This window comes from Agelaius tricolor, unplaced genomic scaffold (assembly GCF_023055355.1).
Source record: "Agelaius tricolor isolate 1412-34295 unplaced genomic scaffold, bAgeTri1.0.p SCAF_7, whole genome shotgun sequence".
NCBI lineage: Eukaryota > Metazoa > Chordata > Aves > Passeriformes > Icteridae > Agelaius > Agelaius tricolor.
This window is the reverse complement of record NW_027269267.1, coordinates 15,052,434-15,068,401: the sequence shown is the minus strand read 5'-3', so window position 1 is coordinate 15,068,401 and position 15,968 is coordinate 15,052,434. Positions and strand designations below refer to the sequence as shown.

The following is a 15,968-nucleotide window of genomic DNA, read 5'->3' as shown; positions in this document are numbered from 1 at the left end:
TTATGAATGGGTCAGAAGCCAAGCCCCATGTGGATGCTAAGCAGAACTCACACATACAACAATAATGATAACAATAATAATAAAACTCTATTTGGCCCACAGTGATTTCTTGTGCACAATATGACACAATTCATGGCATGGAAATTTGAGACAAATGGAGGGATAGGCAAAAGACAGCTCAGTTATATTGGGTGTAATAATCAGCAGACTTACAATAGGAGCTGCTTGACTGCTGACACAGAGCAATGACTATTATTTTTATGCAGCAGACTTCCTGAGCCCTCCCAGGGCAGTATTTTGAAAGCATTTAGCTGATTAAACATGCCAGCCCCTACGAGTGAGACACTTAGCTTTTCTTTGGGAAGCTGAGGAGATACCTAATTGCAGGTTTACAGAGCTCTAAGTACTTTAGAAGCTTGCCCTCTAGTTTCCCTGAAGAGTTACTGCCACGATGCAGTATTTACCAGTATGTTTTGACTGGGATTTATCTCACTGTAACAGTTATTTCCCCTGGTTTTTTCCCCCACCAAAAAAGAATTCCCAAACCGCATCCTACCAACAATCAACAGTGTAAATGAACTAGATTCACCATTAACCCTTTGGGCAATGTTCTGTACTAAATCATTGTATCAGTAAAGTTGACAAAACCACAATTCATTTGAAAATTAATGCTCGGGAAAAAAAATAGTCTTTATTAATGGCAAACCCAGAAGCACAAGAAGAACAAAAGACTGTCAGAAAAGAGTCTTTTGCATTCTTAGCACTTCAGATTGCTGAAGCAGCTGAAGGACACACTGTTCCTTTACATTACCACTGAGAAGAGGCTGGGGAAAGTAAAACAACCACATTTGTGTGGTAGCCAGGGAAACATAGAAGAGCAGCAGCATAACCTACCTGCTTCTGCTATTGCAGTTAAAGGGAAAAAATGCAGCAGTGTAACCTCTACAGACCCTTTTTGAACAGAGGGCTGCTGCCCCTTGACCTGCCACCCTGGGGAGGAGGGATCATCCTGCAGATGCTCCCCTGCTGCTGCCTGATGGGCTCCCCACTTTAAAACTAAACTGCAATTAAAGTTACAAAGAGAATCCACTTCAGAAGCTTCCTAGAGGTGAGCACTAGTGAGGGCTTTGCCAGGATGTATTTGTTTGGAAGCCTCAGGAAAGGAACACAGCTCTGCTGTAACTTCAGCTCTTTCAGGACTTTGCAGGGATCTTGTGGGCACTTGGTCAGGTTGAAGCTCTGTGAGAGTAACACCCAGTGTTGAGTGCTGCTCTGCTGCTGAAAGAGAAGATGTGCCCAGAGATCCCAGTCAGCTGAAGTGACATTTAGTGGTCCCTGCTGGGCTCTGGAGGCAGGGGAAGTTACCTCTTCTTGACTGTGAGGCTGGTGTGGAGCCAGGTGGCTCCTCAGTACAGCTGCACTGCAGGAACAGGGATGGGCAGCATGGGGCAGCCAAGTGCTGCCAAACCTGAGGCAATCCCTATCCCTAAGCTCTCTCAGGCCGATCTCTCTGCTCTCAATGCATTAGCAGCAAACTCTGTGATCTTGAAGACACTGAGAAGAGGCTCCTCTCCAAGAAAGACAAAAGAAATCTCAGCTATCTCTATTTGAGCAGCAATACCCAATTTATTCATCATGAATTCTGCCTCTTCTGCCACCTTACCCAGTCTGTACTGCAAATAACCCACATTTGACTCTCTGTGCTAGTTACAGTTTCTAAAAATGCTACTTTCTCCTGGTCATATGGCTTCTTCTCACAGAATTCATAATGTGTGAGTGTTGTTCCATATAAATATAGTATATGTCTGATATGCCTACAGATAATATCACAGCATGACTGAACTATGATTAATTGTGGTACTAATCATCCACCTGCTTTCTTTCAACATAACTCTGGCACGTGCAATGAAAAGAGTGGGCCTGAGACAATGGTCACATCCCTGCAAATACACTCACAGATGAGACAGAAGTTGGCTCAGGTTTCATTTTCAATACATTTAAATTGAGACTTAGTGGTCTCTGGGCACTTTGCAAATACTTTTCCTGAAATTCTTAGCACTTTGTATGAAGCAAAATATATTGAAAAATATAGCAAATGGGAGGAAAAAGGAAAGGGCGGTAAGAAAATGGTTGCCAACTCAAAACCCAACATAGTTTTTACATAACCCACATTCTCTGCAGCCTCTTCTGCATATCTAAGCCTCATTCTAGGTTTTATGGCTCCTTTGCCATGGAAAAGTGAGAGTTCTTAATCAGCTTGGGAAATTTGACAGCCGTCTTGCACCTAACCCAGAGGATTGCCTCAGAGATGGAAAAGCACGAAGCCAAGACATCTTATACAGGCTGTTAATTTAACTTGGCATGTTACTGACTGCATCAGAAAACTGTGTATTCTGACATCTGGTCTGCACAGGATATGCTCAATTCTTCACATTATCTCACTTCTTCAAAGCTACTGCAGGTAGTGGGGCAGTTTTAATACATAAATCTACAGTACATGTTTTCATATCAATAACCAGTGTGTATATATATATATACATGTATAACCAGTATATATATATATATATATGTTGTGTTTCTATAATTTTGTAATTTATTAGGGTTTCAAAGGTAAGCCCATCTTTTTCCAAGGAATAGACAGGTTTCTTCAAAACATAAATGAAAGTGTTACAACATGTTGCCTGTCGTGTTAATACTTGATTTACAATTTGTGACAAGTGAGCATTTAGAAATGAGTTATTAGAATTGACTGGAAGACATATGGGAGAACTAAACTTTCTCACAGCACCATGTTTCAAAATAGAAAATTATTTTTTGACTAAACAAATTGAAAAGGAAAAGAATATGTTTCCACAGAGAAATAGAAGAAAAAGCTGAGAGGAATCACCTGCTGTTAAAACACAGGCACCAGAGACCAATTATATTTTGGTTTTGAATTTGCATGGCCATGATCTACAGTTTCTGTGGAAAATATTTCTTTAGCTCAGCTCTGCAGAAAGGCTCCTCTCAGAAGGTGAGCAGCAGCTCCTGCTGGAGCACTCACACAGCTGTACCAGCACAGCTGCTGGGTCTGACTGCAGAGACACAGAGCCCCACTCACTCTCTGCAGTGAGCAATATGCAATTTGAAGATTCAAATTTGGAGTGTGATTTTGACATGCACTTAAGTGATTTATGAGCACAGTTCCCTCTGAGTGACCTTGGGGTTGAGCTCCTTACCACTAAAGGACAGTCCCAGCAATCTGAATGCCTCAGGTGCAAATGGGATGCAGGTACTTAAATCCAAAATTGTGGTCCTCAAAACCATGAACCAGCTACACCATAACCTCAAACTGTCCTCATGTCCATCTAAAATGACTTGAGTTTAAATAACCCTGCTCATCTGAGTGCCAGGGAGACATGTAAACCTGAGCAGCACCCAGAAGCTTGGTGGGTTTCCACAGAGGCTGTCCTCCTCAGCACCTACACAATTCCATCAGACTGTACAAAAACACAGCAGCAGCCACCCTGGTTTCTTTCAAATCATAGCTTGAGGAGACTGTTGCTACACAGATTAGCCTTTAGACATGGTCCACAGCAATCCACGGGCTAAGGCACATGGAAGCAAGTTTCCTCAGTGCCAGCTGAGCTCCTCATTGCTAAGCTGCCATCAGGCTGACTTATCTACAGATTAATTCATTTCTGCACAGAAGGTGAGCTTTAGCTTGAAGTCTAGAAGGGGCCCCCTGCCAAGCTAGCCTGCAGTCTCCAGGAAAGCAAGAACTGTGGGTTTTAATCCTTTTGAGGCAAAGAAAGACCTGACCTGGTTTATTCATGCTTCCTGGCTGTGCATGTGTGATAACCACTGAGCCAAGGCAGAAGGGAGGGGCCATCAGCACATCTCTTCTTTTGCATGTTTGCAAATTTTTCTACTTGCTTTTTTAAAAATTTGGAGCATATCTGGAGGAGACAGTTCACACTGTTTATTCAGGGTGATGGGAAATGTCTCCTGGCTTTACTGAGAACATTGCTGAAGCTCCAGGGGAAAAAGTCTAATTGTTTTCCATTTTTCTCTGTTAGCTATGTCTAAACAGCTTTCCACACAAGCTTCACCATGCTGCTTGCAGAAGTGTCTCAAGGGTTCATAACGGCACATGCAAAACCATCTTCTCAAGATGGCAGAAGTGTGGGTTTCTACAGGGCAGAACATTTCTGAAGGGACCTGTGTGATCAGAGGCACTGAGGACTATGGGTGAGACAGGACTCTCTCTGCCTCCATTTTCCTCTCTCTGTAACCTTGTACATCTCTTTACAGCCAATTTCCTGTTGGGAGGAGCCAGGACTTATCCCTGAGCAATGGAGAGCACCCTGGCAGGGGAAGACAATTCTGTCTTCATCCGTCCCTTGGGATGCAGCAACTGAGGCAGAAGGCGGTGCCACAACGTGGGCCAGCTGCTCTCCACTCCTGCCTGCCTGCTTTCAGGGTCTGAGCCACTCAGCTCCCCTCTTTAGTGAGGGAGCCAGTGAGCAGGTAGGTGTTTCCAGAAGCTGGAGCTGAGGCAGCTGTTCCCCCTGGTAGATCCTGCAGAGGATCACCTCCCTGGCAAAGAGAGCACTGGGGGACACAGAGATGAAGTGCCTCCCTGAGGCAGGTCAGAACAGCAGTGCAAGGTGTGTTCTGCCATCCTGGGTGCCATCTGGAGCTGCCTGCTTCATTCTCCTCAACATGGATCTGGTCCCTGTGCTGCTCATAAAATTCCAGACACTGCTGAGGGATGTGAACAAATGGCTGAAAGTATTCTTCTGCCATTGCACACGACTTTCATACCATGGGCTTGCCTTGATCAAAATGGCTAAGATGCCAAAAATCTCATTGGAGATGGAGCCCCAAGGACTTGACTTTGCTGAAGGATGGTCAGTCTAGCTCAAAAATGAGGCTTTTAGCTGCAGGTCAGCACAAGCTTCCCTGAGAGCCAGCCTCTACTCACCTCTATGGTGTCTGTTAAAGCAAGGCATTGAAGCTGATCACTTATTTGTCATCCTGCCTTAGGTGTTCTTAATTTCAACCCAACTGCAGATAACTTCACACTTGGACATGGCCCACGACTGCTTGTCAAGTGAGCTGTGGTGTTCTGTGGCCAGGATTAGCACAGGTTTGGCCATTGTTCTCTACACATGTAAGGCAGAACACAAACATGGTTTGTGACAGACCTTGGAGCATTCACAAGCTCAGCAGTGGCTCAGGTGTTGTCTGCTAATGTGTTAAACTGTAGTAACTGGAGACAGACAACACTTAGCTGCAGAATTAATTTGCCCTAGAGTAATTATTCACATATATGATAGCATATTGATTCGGTTCCAGAATAAAAAATTTAGAAGCATATTAAAAGCAGAAAGAGATGCACTACTACACTCTTCATTACTGTTTTAATTAAGGGCTTAAACTAAAAAAAGGGTACATGTGTGATATACCCATCTGGACTCACTTTACTTTCAGCAAAATGGACTGAAAAACTGAAAGTATGCCTCGTCTTCACAGAGAGAGCTCTTCTTTTTTTGAGAACTAAAAGAGAGAAATATTACATATTTTTCAAAAATAAATGCTTCTATTCAAAGCCTGTAGAGACAGATCAATTCAAATATTTTCACACAAAACCACAAAACCAAGGAAATTGAGAAATTCAAAATTAAAAGGTTTGAGATCCTTCATTAAGTATTTAATGGAGGTCTGAGATCCTTCATTAATTTTAGCAGAGGACATACTGTATCCCATCTCTAATGATCTTTGGGAAGGATACTGCACAAAAGAGCAGTGTGATTTGTAAACACAGAAAAACTGAAGGTGTTCTTTTCTCTATTTTAGCTCAAATATTTGGTTTCAAGTCTTTGCATATGCATTTTCTTCCATTTCAGCACATCCTTAATGTTGGTTTCATCTTCTATACAAAGGCAGCACGTTTTAAAGCTTTGAAACAGCAATATCCAGTTATTGTCATCATCCTTCTCTCAGAACAGGAGCAGTTTGGCTTTGGGGGCAGCTTTTTGTTCTTTGATGTTTCCTCAGTAAAAGCCATTGCTGTCCCTTTGTCCCAGCCCCGTTCCTGGCGCTCCAGGCTCATCGCTGGGAGCGGGGCAATCCCGGCCAGCGCCTCCCTCCCCGAGTGCATCCCCGGCCACTGCCATCGCTGCTCTGAGATTGCTTTGCTCTGCCCTCAAAGGCTCTGCACATTCACGTAGGAGGAACAGCAATTTTAAGACAAGGTGTGCTCCAAGGCAATAAATGAGAACAAAGAACCAGGAGAGCTAAAAGCTGAAGGACTCAATTTATTTCTTTTATCCATTGAATAGCTGAATTATTAAATTAAAAGCAATGCTACATCAACTTTACCAAGGTGGGGGAGTGAGTTCTGAAGAGCAAGACTGAGGGTTTTATTCTGCTTTGATGGAACCCATGTCTGTACATGAACCTCAGTCAATTGCGGTCAGAAGCAAATACAGCCCTACTGTTATGACCTACTGTAAATAGCAGGACAGAAAACCAGGCATTATACTTGTTCCCAAGTTGAAGTAAAGATTAGTTCAGCTGAGTCTCCCTTCAGCCCTTCAGCTAGCTAAAACCCATAGCAAATTAAATTTGAAAAACAAATTATGACCAACACTGAGAGTAAAACTAATACATATTTCTGCAGGGAAATGCTCATTTATGCTGTGTCCTTTTTTCACATGGAAATACAGTGTATTTGAGACTCCTTTGGCAAATCAAAGGGAAATTAGGAGATTAAACCAGCAGCAGATAGGGTCAGCAAAACCCAGCTACACTGGAAGCTTAGCATTTCCTCTGTAGTGTTGACAGTGGGGCAATGGATCTTGGGATCAGTGTCATAGGTAGAACATCCTATGTTCTACCTACACACAGTGAGCTCAAACACTACAAAATTTTATTCTCTGAAGAAATTTGCAAACAAGTGTGAAACAGAGGTAGCCTTGGCACTAAAGAAGCTACATTTTTTTAAAAGAAGGCACACCAGGAGCAATTTGGTGGCTGAAGCAGGCATAGTCCTGAGTACAAAGCAGGGCTTGGGACACTTGTAGATGGCCTGCTCCTGGACAGGGGTGACAAGGCTCATGCCACATCGAACCAGTTCTGCAAGAGATGACAAAGTACAGTAATGCAGTAATTTATGTGGTTTTTAAGCACAAGGCTGTGAGAACATAATTAGGTAGTCTTCTATCAAATTAAATGAATAAAATCTATAAAACAAAATGATGAGGCACTAAATTTAGAAGAAAATTCGTTTGATTATCACATCAGAGCTGAGATATTTCAGATCATACTGTCAACTTAATTGGCGACAATTTATGTAGATTTGATAAAACTATCTGAGCTGTTACTAATGTGGGAAGTCACACTTCATGTATTCCAAAGCAGTTAGCCTTTTCAGTCTGATGTAGCACTTGAAAACCTTGTGCTGAACACATTTTGAACTGTATAAGGTGGGAATGACTGGAATTGCTTATTATTTTGTGTTTCAGATGATTTCTGTCATTAGTGTCTGATTGCTCCAGGCATACCTAACACTGGCAGGACAGTTCCCAGGCAGAGACAAACAGCATTGCTCTCATCTCACTCATACCTCTCTAGCAGTGATCAGTAGGATCTTGTTCCTGCTCTCCAGTTTCTAATGTCCACAGTTCCCTGGTTACAACTAGTTCTGCATGGATTTATATGAATGTGACTTGGGATAGGTGCCTTTCAAGTCACAGGACCTTCATCTAAATACTTGGACGTGTTCACAGAGCAAATAACTGAAGTTTTAGGGATCCCTGATATCCTGTTCTGAGATTTCCAAGGGAAGTACATTCCAGTAGTACCTGTTGTTAGATGCTGTAGTTCATGGGCTAAGTCTTAACACATCTAGCAGAGATAAGCCAAAAAAAGACTCTTTACTGTATTCCCTCTTCACATTTCACTGATCCCTCAATATCTAATATCTCATGAGATCTCCTGCCTTTCTGAGCTTCCTTTGAGGGGTGTCACCCCAGAAATTGCATCTCAATCAGACAACTGAGTGTAAAGTTTATTTTTTATGAAAATCTTTCATGAACAGGACCAATGGAAAGAGAGGGGTTATTTCATAAAAGTGTTCAGGACTAAGTAATCAACAGAATGACTACAGGGAAGCAGTTATTAAATAGCAGTGACCTATGAAAATTTTCAGCTTTCAAACAAAACTCTTTGACCTGTCTTCCAGAAATGGTTCTCACTTGAGAACAGAGCAGAGATTTGTGGGTCCACATTGCTAGCATTGGAAGTATTTTGTTACTTTAAGTGCATTAATGTTTCAAAGGGAGAGGCTCAATGAAGACATTTCTCCTGTCTCTGTGTAGAGGCCTGTTCATCTCCATGTCTGCAAACTCTCTTGTGTATGGTGTGGATAGAGCAGTAAATAACATGCTCATCTTCTAAAAATTAGGACAGACTTCTTCAAGTCATTGCTTTGTGCTTGTGTCTTCCAGTAATAATAATAATTTTAAAAAGCTCTGCTTGAATATACAGTTTGGAAATAAAAGACTTTATGTTTTTTTCATATTTTTTTGTTTTGAAAAAACACAAGCATCTATTCTTGTAGTTTGCTTTGAAGCAAAATGTTTTCTGGTTCTTCAGTGCTTGTTTTGAAGTTATTAGTCAGTTTCCAAAACCACAAAGCAGAATCTTTTCCTAACTAGTTTATGTAGAAGCATTTGTGGTTTATAAGAATATGCCCTGTTCTTTACTTGACAAAATTAACCTCCTAACACACACCTTCAAGCTTTCTTAGGCCTCTAAAAGCAGACTCTCTCCAGCCTGTTCTCCCCTCCTCTTTCACAGTTCAGCTAGAGAATGAGAAGGAAATCTCTCCTTGACTTGCAAAGGACTGATGTGTGCTGGGCTAGAGACTCAATCCAGGACAGACAGCTGCAAACCACATTGGAGGAAACTGGGCTGGTTTGGCTGGGGTGGAATTAATTCTCTTCACAGTGGCTGGTATGAGGCTAAATTTTGGATTTATGCTGAACACAGGGCTGATAATACAGAGATGGTTTTTGTTATTGCTGAACAGGGCTTACACAGAGCCAAGGCCTTTTCTGCTTTTCCTACTGCCATGCTGGTGAGGGGCTGGGGGTGTGTGGGAGGTTGGGAGGAGACACAGCTGGGACAGGTGATCTCAATTGTCCAAAGGGATATTCCAGTATGGCATCATGATCAGTCTGTAGTGGGGGAAAGAAGGAGGAGGAGGATATGTTTGGAGTGCTGGTGTTTGTCTTCCCAAGTCACTGATGTGTGCAATGGGGCCCTGCTCTCCAGGAGATGGCTGAGTTCCTGCCTGCCCTTGGGAAGCTGTGAATGAATTCCTTGCTTTGCTTTGCTTGCTTGCATGACTCTTGCTTTACCTATTAATCTGTTTTTAGCTCAACCCACAAGTTTTCTCACTTTCACCCTTCCAATTCTCTTCCCCCCAGCATTGGTGGGGGAGTGAGTGAGTTCCTGTGTGGTACCTGGTGGCTGGCTGGGGTTGAACCATGACAACCAAATTTTTTGTTCTGATCACAGAAACTCTGGGAAACAAAAACATGAATAATGTTCAGGGTTTTGTTTTTTTTTTTTTTTGCTCAAGGAGGTAACAGGATTACAGAGGTTCCTCTGATACTAAATGATGTCCTGGACATTCAATTTTTCTCTTTGAAAAGAAATTTCTAGCTCTTCTGTATTAAAGTCTGAAAGCACATCTTAAGTACACTCAAAAAACCTGGAAGGCAAACCAAAAGAACTTTAAATATGCTATTAAAAAATCCTACAAGCCTTCAGCTACCTAGTTGCTTAGGACAATTTTACAAGAAGAAGGGACCTGACAAAATTGATGGCTGGCCATGAAACCCTCAAGTGCTGCTGGTCTGGGAGTTTTAATCAAAAACAGCAGGATGGTGGGAAGCCATAGATAGAAGAAGACAAGAAGCACTTTGAAATTAACACAGGCCACACAGTGAGTATGTTGGGGGATGCCCAGTTACTGGGCACTGAGACAGGGTGGAAATTTTCCAGAGAAGAAATCCATTTCAGATTTAGGTAAAATGTACCTCTTTGAACTAAGTCTGTAGTTTGCAAACATAGCTGTTTGGTCTGACTGCCTGTTCTTACAAAAAACCTATGCTCAAAGAAACTACTTCAGCCAGAGGACAGAGATAAGAGGGAGGCCCCTTGAACTTTGAAACAGACAGAGAGGCTGCAGGAGGCAGGGCAGGGTGACCCAGGAGTTTGTTCTGTACTTTCTGATAAAACACTAGCTGCAAGGGTAACTGTCTGCAAGGATAACTGGCTGCAAGGGTAATGCAAGAATCAGTAAAATGAATATGTATGAACCTATTGTGAAATGCCATGCATATGGATTAGTAAGGGAGATCAAAAAGGATCAGGAGTTCTTAGGGTTACACATCTTTTTAGGGGAGCGATCCCCAGATGCGTCCAGCGCTGTATTAAACATACCGGCTTTACAACTTTCACAAAGTTCTGGAGTGTTTTTCTTTCTGCAATTCAGCACCACCAAGAAGAGCCTGGCTCTGTCCTCTTTGCACCCTGCCTTTAGGTACTTGTGCACATCGAGGAGATCTCCCCATGACCCCTCTCACTTTGGCAGGAGGGTCCTGCAGAAATTCTTGATGCACATCTTCCTTCTTCATCCCATAGTTCCCACTCCAGGAGATCTTATCTCCTGACCTACCTTGGCATCCTCTGGATGCAGGATTCCCTTTTCTCACAGAAGCTTTGGCTGCTGGGACTCAATTAAATGAACACATATTCCTAAAACTGCAGTGCTCTTTTGAGAGCTCACAGCAGGTCAGAGTTCCTCTACTAGCAAAGCACTGTTGTGTTTCTGGAGAAAAAAGCAAAAACCTTGCTTGTAACTGTACTGCAGTTTAACTGTACACCTTTGATCCACATGAGCACAGGGACAAGATGCAAACACTAAATTGTGTGTAAGAGCTGGAACACCAGGAGAGGTAAATGGCTGCTGCTAACTGAGGGGCAGCTTTAGAACAAATATATAGCAGGAAACTCGAATTAAATCTTTAGTGAGCAAAGTTATAATGTGCATTTTTACCCTGGGGTGATTGACAATTTATTTTATGTAAATAATTAATAGCAACACCAAGGAACATCTTGTGTATATGGATATAAGACCTTTATTCCCTGAGGGACTTAGGGTTTTTCCCCCTCTCTTTTTTCCCCAAGTGATGCCAATCTCAGAGGCTGCTCTGCTGACAAGATTTCTCATTTTATGTGGGGCAGAATTCTCTGCATAGTGCAAAGGCTAAGTGCACTAGGAAGCTTTTGCTAGTTCTTCAGCCTTCAAAGTAGAGCTCCCTTGCTTCTGTAACCTGACAACAGAACTACCTTCTGCAATCAAACCACCCTCCCCAGGAGAGCTCCAGGTAAAGACAATTTGTCTGCAAGTACTGCATCAGATGGTGAGAAACCATCTCATCAACATTGTGATGGGGATCCTGACAATCCCCTTCTCCAAACACAACCAGAATACAGTGCTGGGAGTGCTGCCCCAATGTCCATGACAGACTGTTTTGTAACTAAGATAGTAAATTTCCCTTTTTGCCTTTTGAGAAGTTCTTCCACTAAGAACGCTTCCTTCAAGAGGAAAGGACTAGACCCCTTTAGCTGAAGGTGTAGGTCCTCTGAAACCAAAGTCCAGCATTTAGACTCCATGGCCCTTCACCATAAAAAGATTTCTTACACAGCCCTCCACACTTCAGGATACAAAAGGTGAAGGGATGCAGGATGAAGAATGAACATGAGCTGCAGAAGTTAACTGGCTGCCATTATCTATATTCTCAGGGGAAATGCCAGTTTGTGCTCAGTCCCATTTTCAAGTACAATCACCATACTAGTTATCACATGAGATATCACAACAATTGGCAATAAATCTCAGACATAGCAGGCTCCATTTGTCACAAACTAAATGCTTCCTACCATTACTTATTCAACAGGGCATGTATTTTTAGTGTATAATATTTTGCTACTATTTTATTTTGCACATGCTTCACTCCTGTGCATGTAGAAATGTCCAGGTGTGAAGAGATGGATAAAAGGGAAATGAATCATAACTCACATTGTATATTAAAACTAGCTGCATGTAACACATCATCTACAGGTATGGAAGAAAAAAAATCTTTATGACAGATTATGCTAATTAGCTAATTATAGATGATAGACCAGATCCCCATAAGGGATGACTGCAGTAATATCTTAACTGAGGAGCACTTGATGACCTTCAGTGGATCCAGCTTCATGACATCTCCCTAATTACATTCCTCCCACAAACTGTTGTAGTCACCTCTATGATCATAGCAAGTCTATTCATGTTTCCTAATTTGGTGAAGAGCAAGACGAAAGACATTTAACAGAAGTTACTCTAAAGTGAAAATTATGTAGGAATGGGTTTGCAAATAATGAACCAACCTAATGCTTTGTAGGTTTCTTATTTTTGCTGCTGGGTTTGCATGCTAAACTGAGCAAGAAAACATGGATCAAAATTAATACAAAATTAATTATGTTAGCTTACAATTTATTGAAACTAACCATGAAATACGACAATACAGGAGGTAAAGCTGGAAATACTTGCTGTGGTTCTAAAATCTTTGATATCTGTGGCATGTTAAAGTGTACTTGTGATTTTTTTTTATTGTATCATACTATAGGATCACAGAATGATGGAAATTATCCCAAATATTTAGAGTTATTCTAACTGTTTCAAGTAGAAACAGAGTTTCCTAGAGAGTACCACAAGAAAGAAAAAAATAATATCAAAGGGAAATCCCTCAACAGTGAATATCTGAGAAGATTATAGTACTGATGTAAGAGAGAATTAATTTCCAAACTGTGACAACCAAAGAACACCCTCATCTATCAGTACACACTCTGCACAGGCATATTCTATTGACCAGTCAGCTCACCATTCTTTTGAGATCATCACATCCAAAGGATGATCTCTAACCCCTTCTTGTAGATGGAGCAAAGTATCAGGTATATGTGACTGTGAATTTCTGCAGACTAAGATAATCTTCTCTGGATTTGCACAATCAATCATAAAACAGCTCTCTGACAATACCACATTTTATACAAGGCTGCAGGCCACAACTTAAGCACTGGATCTGATGAATTTCCTCTTACAGGGGACAGTCCTTACATTTAGAATCACTCAAGGCTGTTGGATGTGGCAGCACCTGATTAATTTACATCTCAATTTTATGTGGAATTCAGGCACATGCTTAGTTCTGCACAACATCAAAACTCACAGGCTCCAGCGAGTCCTGTACCTGCAACTCCTGTGAACACTGAGTTTTCAGATATGATCTGTGACTGCACTACCCAAAATCCAGAAATCTGCATCCCTGTCAGAACCTGATAACCAATACATCAAAAGAAGGACAGAGACAGAAATTACTTCTTAATAACCTCACTGCTTTCAAGATGCCCTTTACTTTGCTGATGTTTCTGTAGAAAACTTCTGAATGAACATCTGAGCCTGCCCTAAATGTTTCTGTCAGATTCTCAGTAAGGTAATTACTAAAAAACTTTTAAATGTTAAAAATAGCAATCATCTGAGAATAAATATGGGGCTAAATTCATGTTGGAATATCTCTTATAGGAAAAAACCTCTTTAAACCCTCACATTAAAAATTCATATTTCTCTGGGCAGTGCTTTACTGAAATTACTAAAATGTTACATTTTACAAAATGTTCCCCCCCCGCCCCCAAGTTTCCTGAAGAGAAAGACTCTGTTGCATGTTTAAAATATCAGGAACATTATGACACAGCAGGGTAAAAGCAAGAAAAAACTCAACACTCTTTCTTTCCAAATGGCATATTTATGCTGTACATAAAAATAAGATGTTAATGATGCAGAGTGCACTGGGGCAATGCACTAAATTATACACAATTTCTTTTAAGATTCCTGGTTCTTAGCACTTCTGCATTCCCAGAACCCCTTTGCATTGCTTTCTGTTTTCCTCTGGTTTTCATTTATGTTTCTGTGCAGTAAATTCCAGATGATTTTCTCCTGCTCGACTCCTCTGCCTCTCTTCAGGATAAAGAGGATTTATCAGTCAGTATGCACAACTAGCAATGCAGGTGAGTATTATGTGACACAACTATGTTTTTCTTACTGTAGCCAGAGTGGGGATTTTTTGGAATTAAAACTTCTCTGTACATCTGAGTTTTCATTGTAAGTGCCTGACACATCTTTACTGACTCAGGCTTTTCAAAGAAATCAGAGGATAATTTCATGGACAGAAGTTATCATTAATTTCTATAAGGTTCAGAATGTGGAGCAACCAAGGCCTATGGGTCTTGTTTAAATCAGATATAAATTTTTCTGAAGTTGGCACTGAAATGCTGAATATTTCCTTTTAAATAAAATGATCATAGAATCATAGAGTGGTTTGGGCTGGAAGGGATCTTTAAAGGTTATCTAGTCCAACCCCTCTGCAATAAGTAGAGTCATCTTCACTAGACCAGGTTGCTCAGAGCCTCATCCTGCCTGATCTTCAGTGTTTATGGGGATGGGGCATTTACCACCTCTCTGGGCAATCTGGTCCAATGTTTCATCACCCTCATAGCAAAAAACTTCTTCCTTATATCTAGTCTGAATCCAACGCCCTCAAGTTTAAAACCATTACTCATTGTCCTATGACAAGAAGACCTACTAGAAATTCTGTCCCCCTCTTTTCTCTAAACCTTCTTTGAGTACTGAAAGGCCACAGTGAGATCTGCCCAGAGCCTCCTCTTCTCCAGGCAGAACAACCTCACTCTCTCTGTCTTTCACAGAGATGCTCCTGCCCTCCCTTCACCTTTGTGCCCCTCCCCTGGATTCACTCCAACAGGTCCATGTCCTTCCTGTGCTGGACTACAGCAAGTCCTGGAGTGCCACAAATAGCATTGGCTATGTTTGTGTGATCAAATACATGGAACCATTTGTATGTCAATTTTGAATTACATAAATAAATTACTATCAAATATCTAATGTTCCAAAGGAGCTTTTCAAAAATACTGACCTACTTGACCATCACTGCAATAAATTTATTTGCATTGTAAAGCATTCATTTGTAGTTATATTGTAAAAATACAAGTTCAAAACTGGAACTTATGCATATGAAGCAATATGTTATTTTTAAAGTGGCCTTGATATTCCAAATGCACTGAATTCTTAGTATGCTGAACAGACTACTTCAGGCTGGTTGGTGGGTGCCATATACCATTGGATATAGTCTCCAACATGATCTATGATAACAGCAAATCCCAGTTATGAGTTCTAATACTTTTACTTTGACTTATGGGGTGCGACTCCAGGTCCACTGAGTAATTGAAAAGCCATCTTTTTACTTAGAGAGCTTTCTGGATCAGCCTGCTTCTCCCAGAGCCATGCAGAGAACTTCTCTTCTACTCACCTGCTTCTTCCAGCTACTGTTCAACTTTGGGGACATATTTCAGCTCACTCTTTATGTTCTGAATCTCTGACAAGTTGACAGCAGGACCTGGAAGTTTCTTAGCTCCTGGGAGCATTTTCTTCTCTTTCTCCTCCTCTGTTGAAGCAGGAGCATTCTGCAAAAGGGACACCAGTGACCTTCCTGCTGCAATAGCAATCTCTTGAACATGAACATATATCAGTTATTTGAAAAACAGGAAATGATATTTTTATACTAAAGGCAATCCCAGTGGAAAAAGGGGTGGAGTCATGAAGAGATAAGTTATTTTGTTGGTTGTTGTCTAAAATGTCTAAAACCATTCTGAAAAGAATAGAAGATGCTCAGTGTAGAGGAATGAGGATTAGAATGGGTAAGAATTTACAATGCCAGTCAATTACTAGAAAGTAACTGACTGTAGAATTAAAGGCAACTCTAAATCCTTCATATTTTAGATGACACAAAAGTAGAAGAACC

General features: G+C 41.3%; 1 protein-coding gene across 2 annotated transcripts in view; it reads right to left on the bottom strand.

Annotated features, from left to right (window-relative positions):
• SMPX (small muscle protein X-linked) overlaps window positions 1-15,968 on the bottom strand; it is a 41,124-nt gene that overhangs the window by 14,055 nt on the left and 11,101 nt on the right. For both annotated transcript variants that reach the window (XM_071431141.1, XM_071431140.1), the window contains exon 4: window positions 15,477-15,630. In XM_071431141.1, coding sequence (XP_071287242.1) covers window positions 15,490-15,630 — 141 coding nt within the window. In that variant the 3' untranslated portion in view covers window positions 15,477-15,489. The remainder of the gene's footprint in view (window positions 1-15,476; window positions 15,631-15,968) is intronic.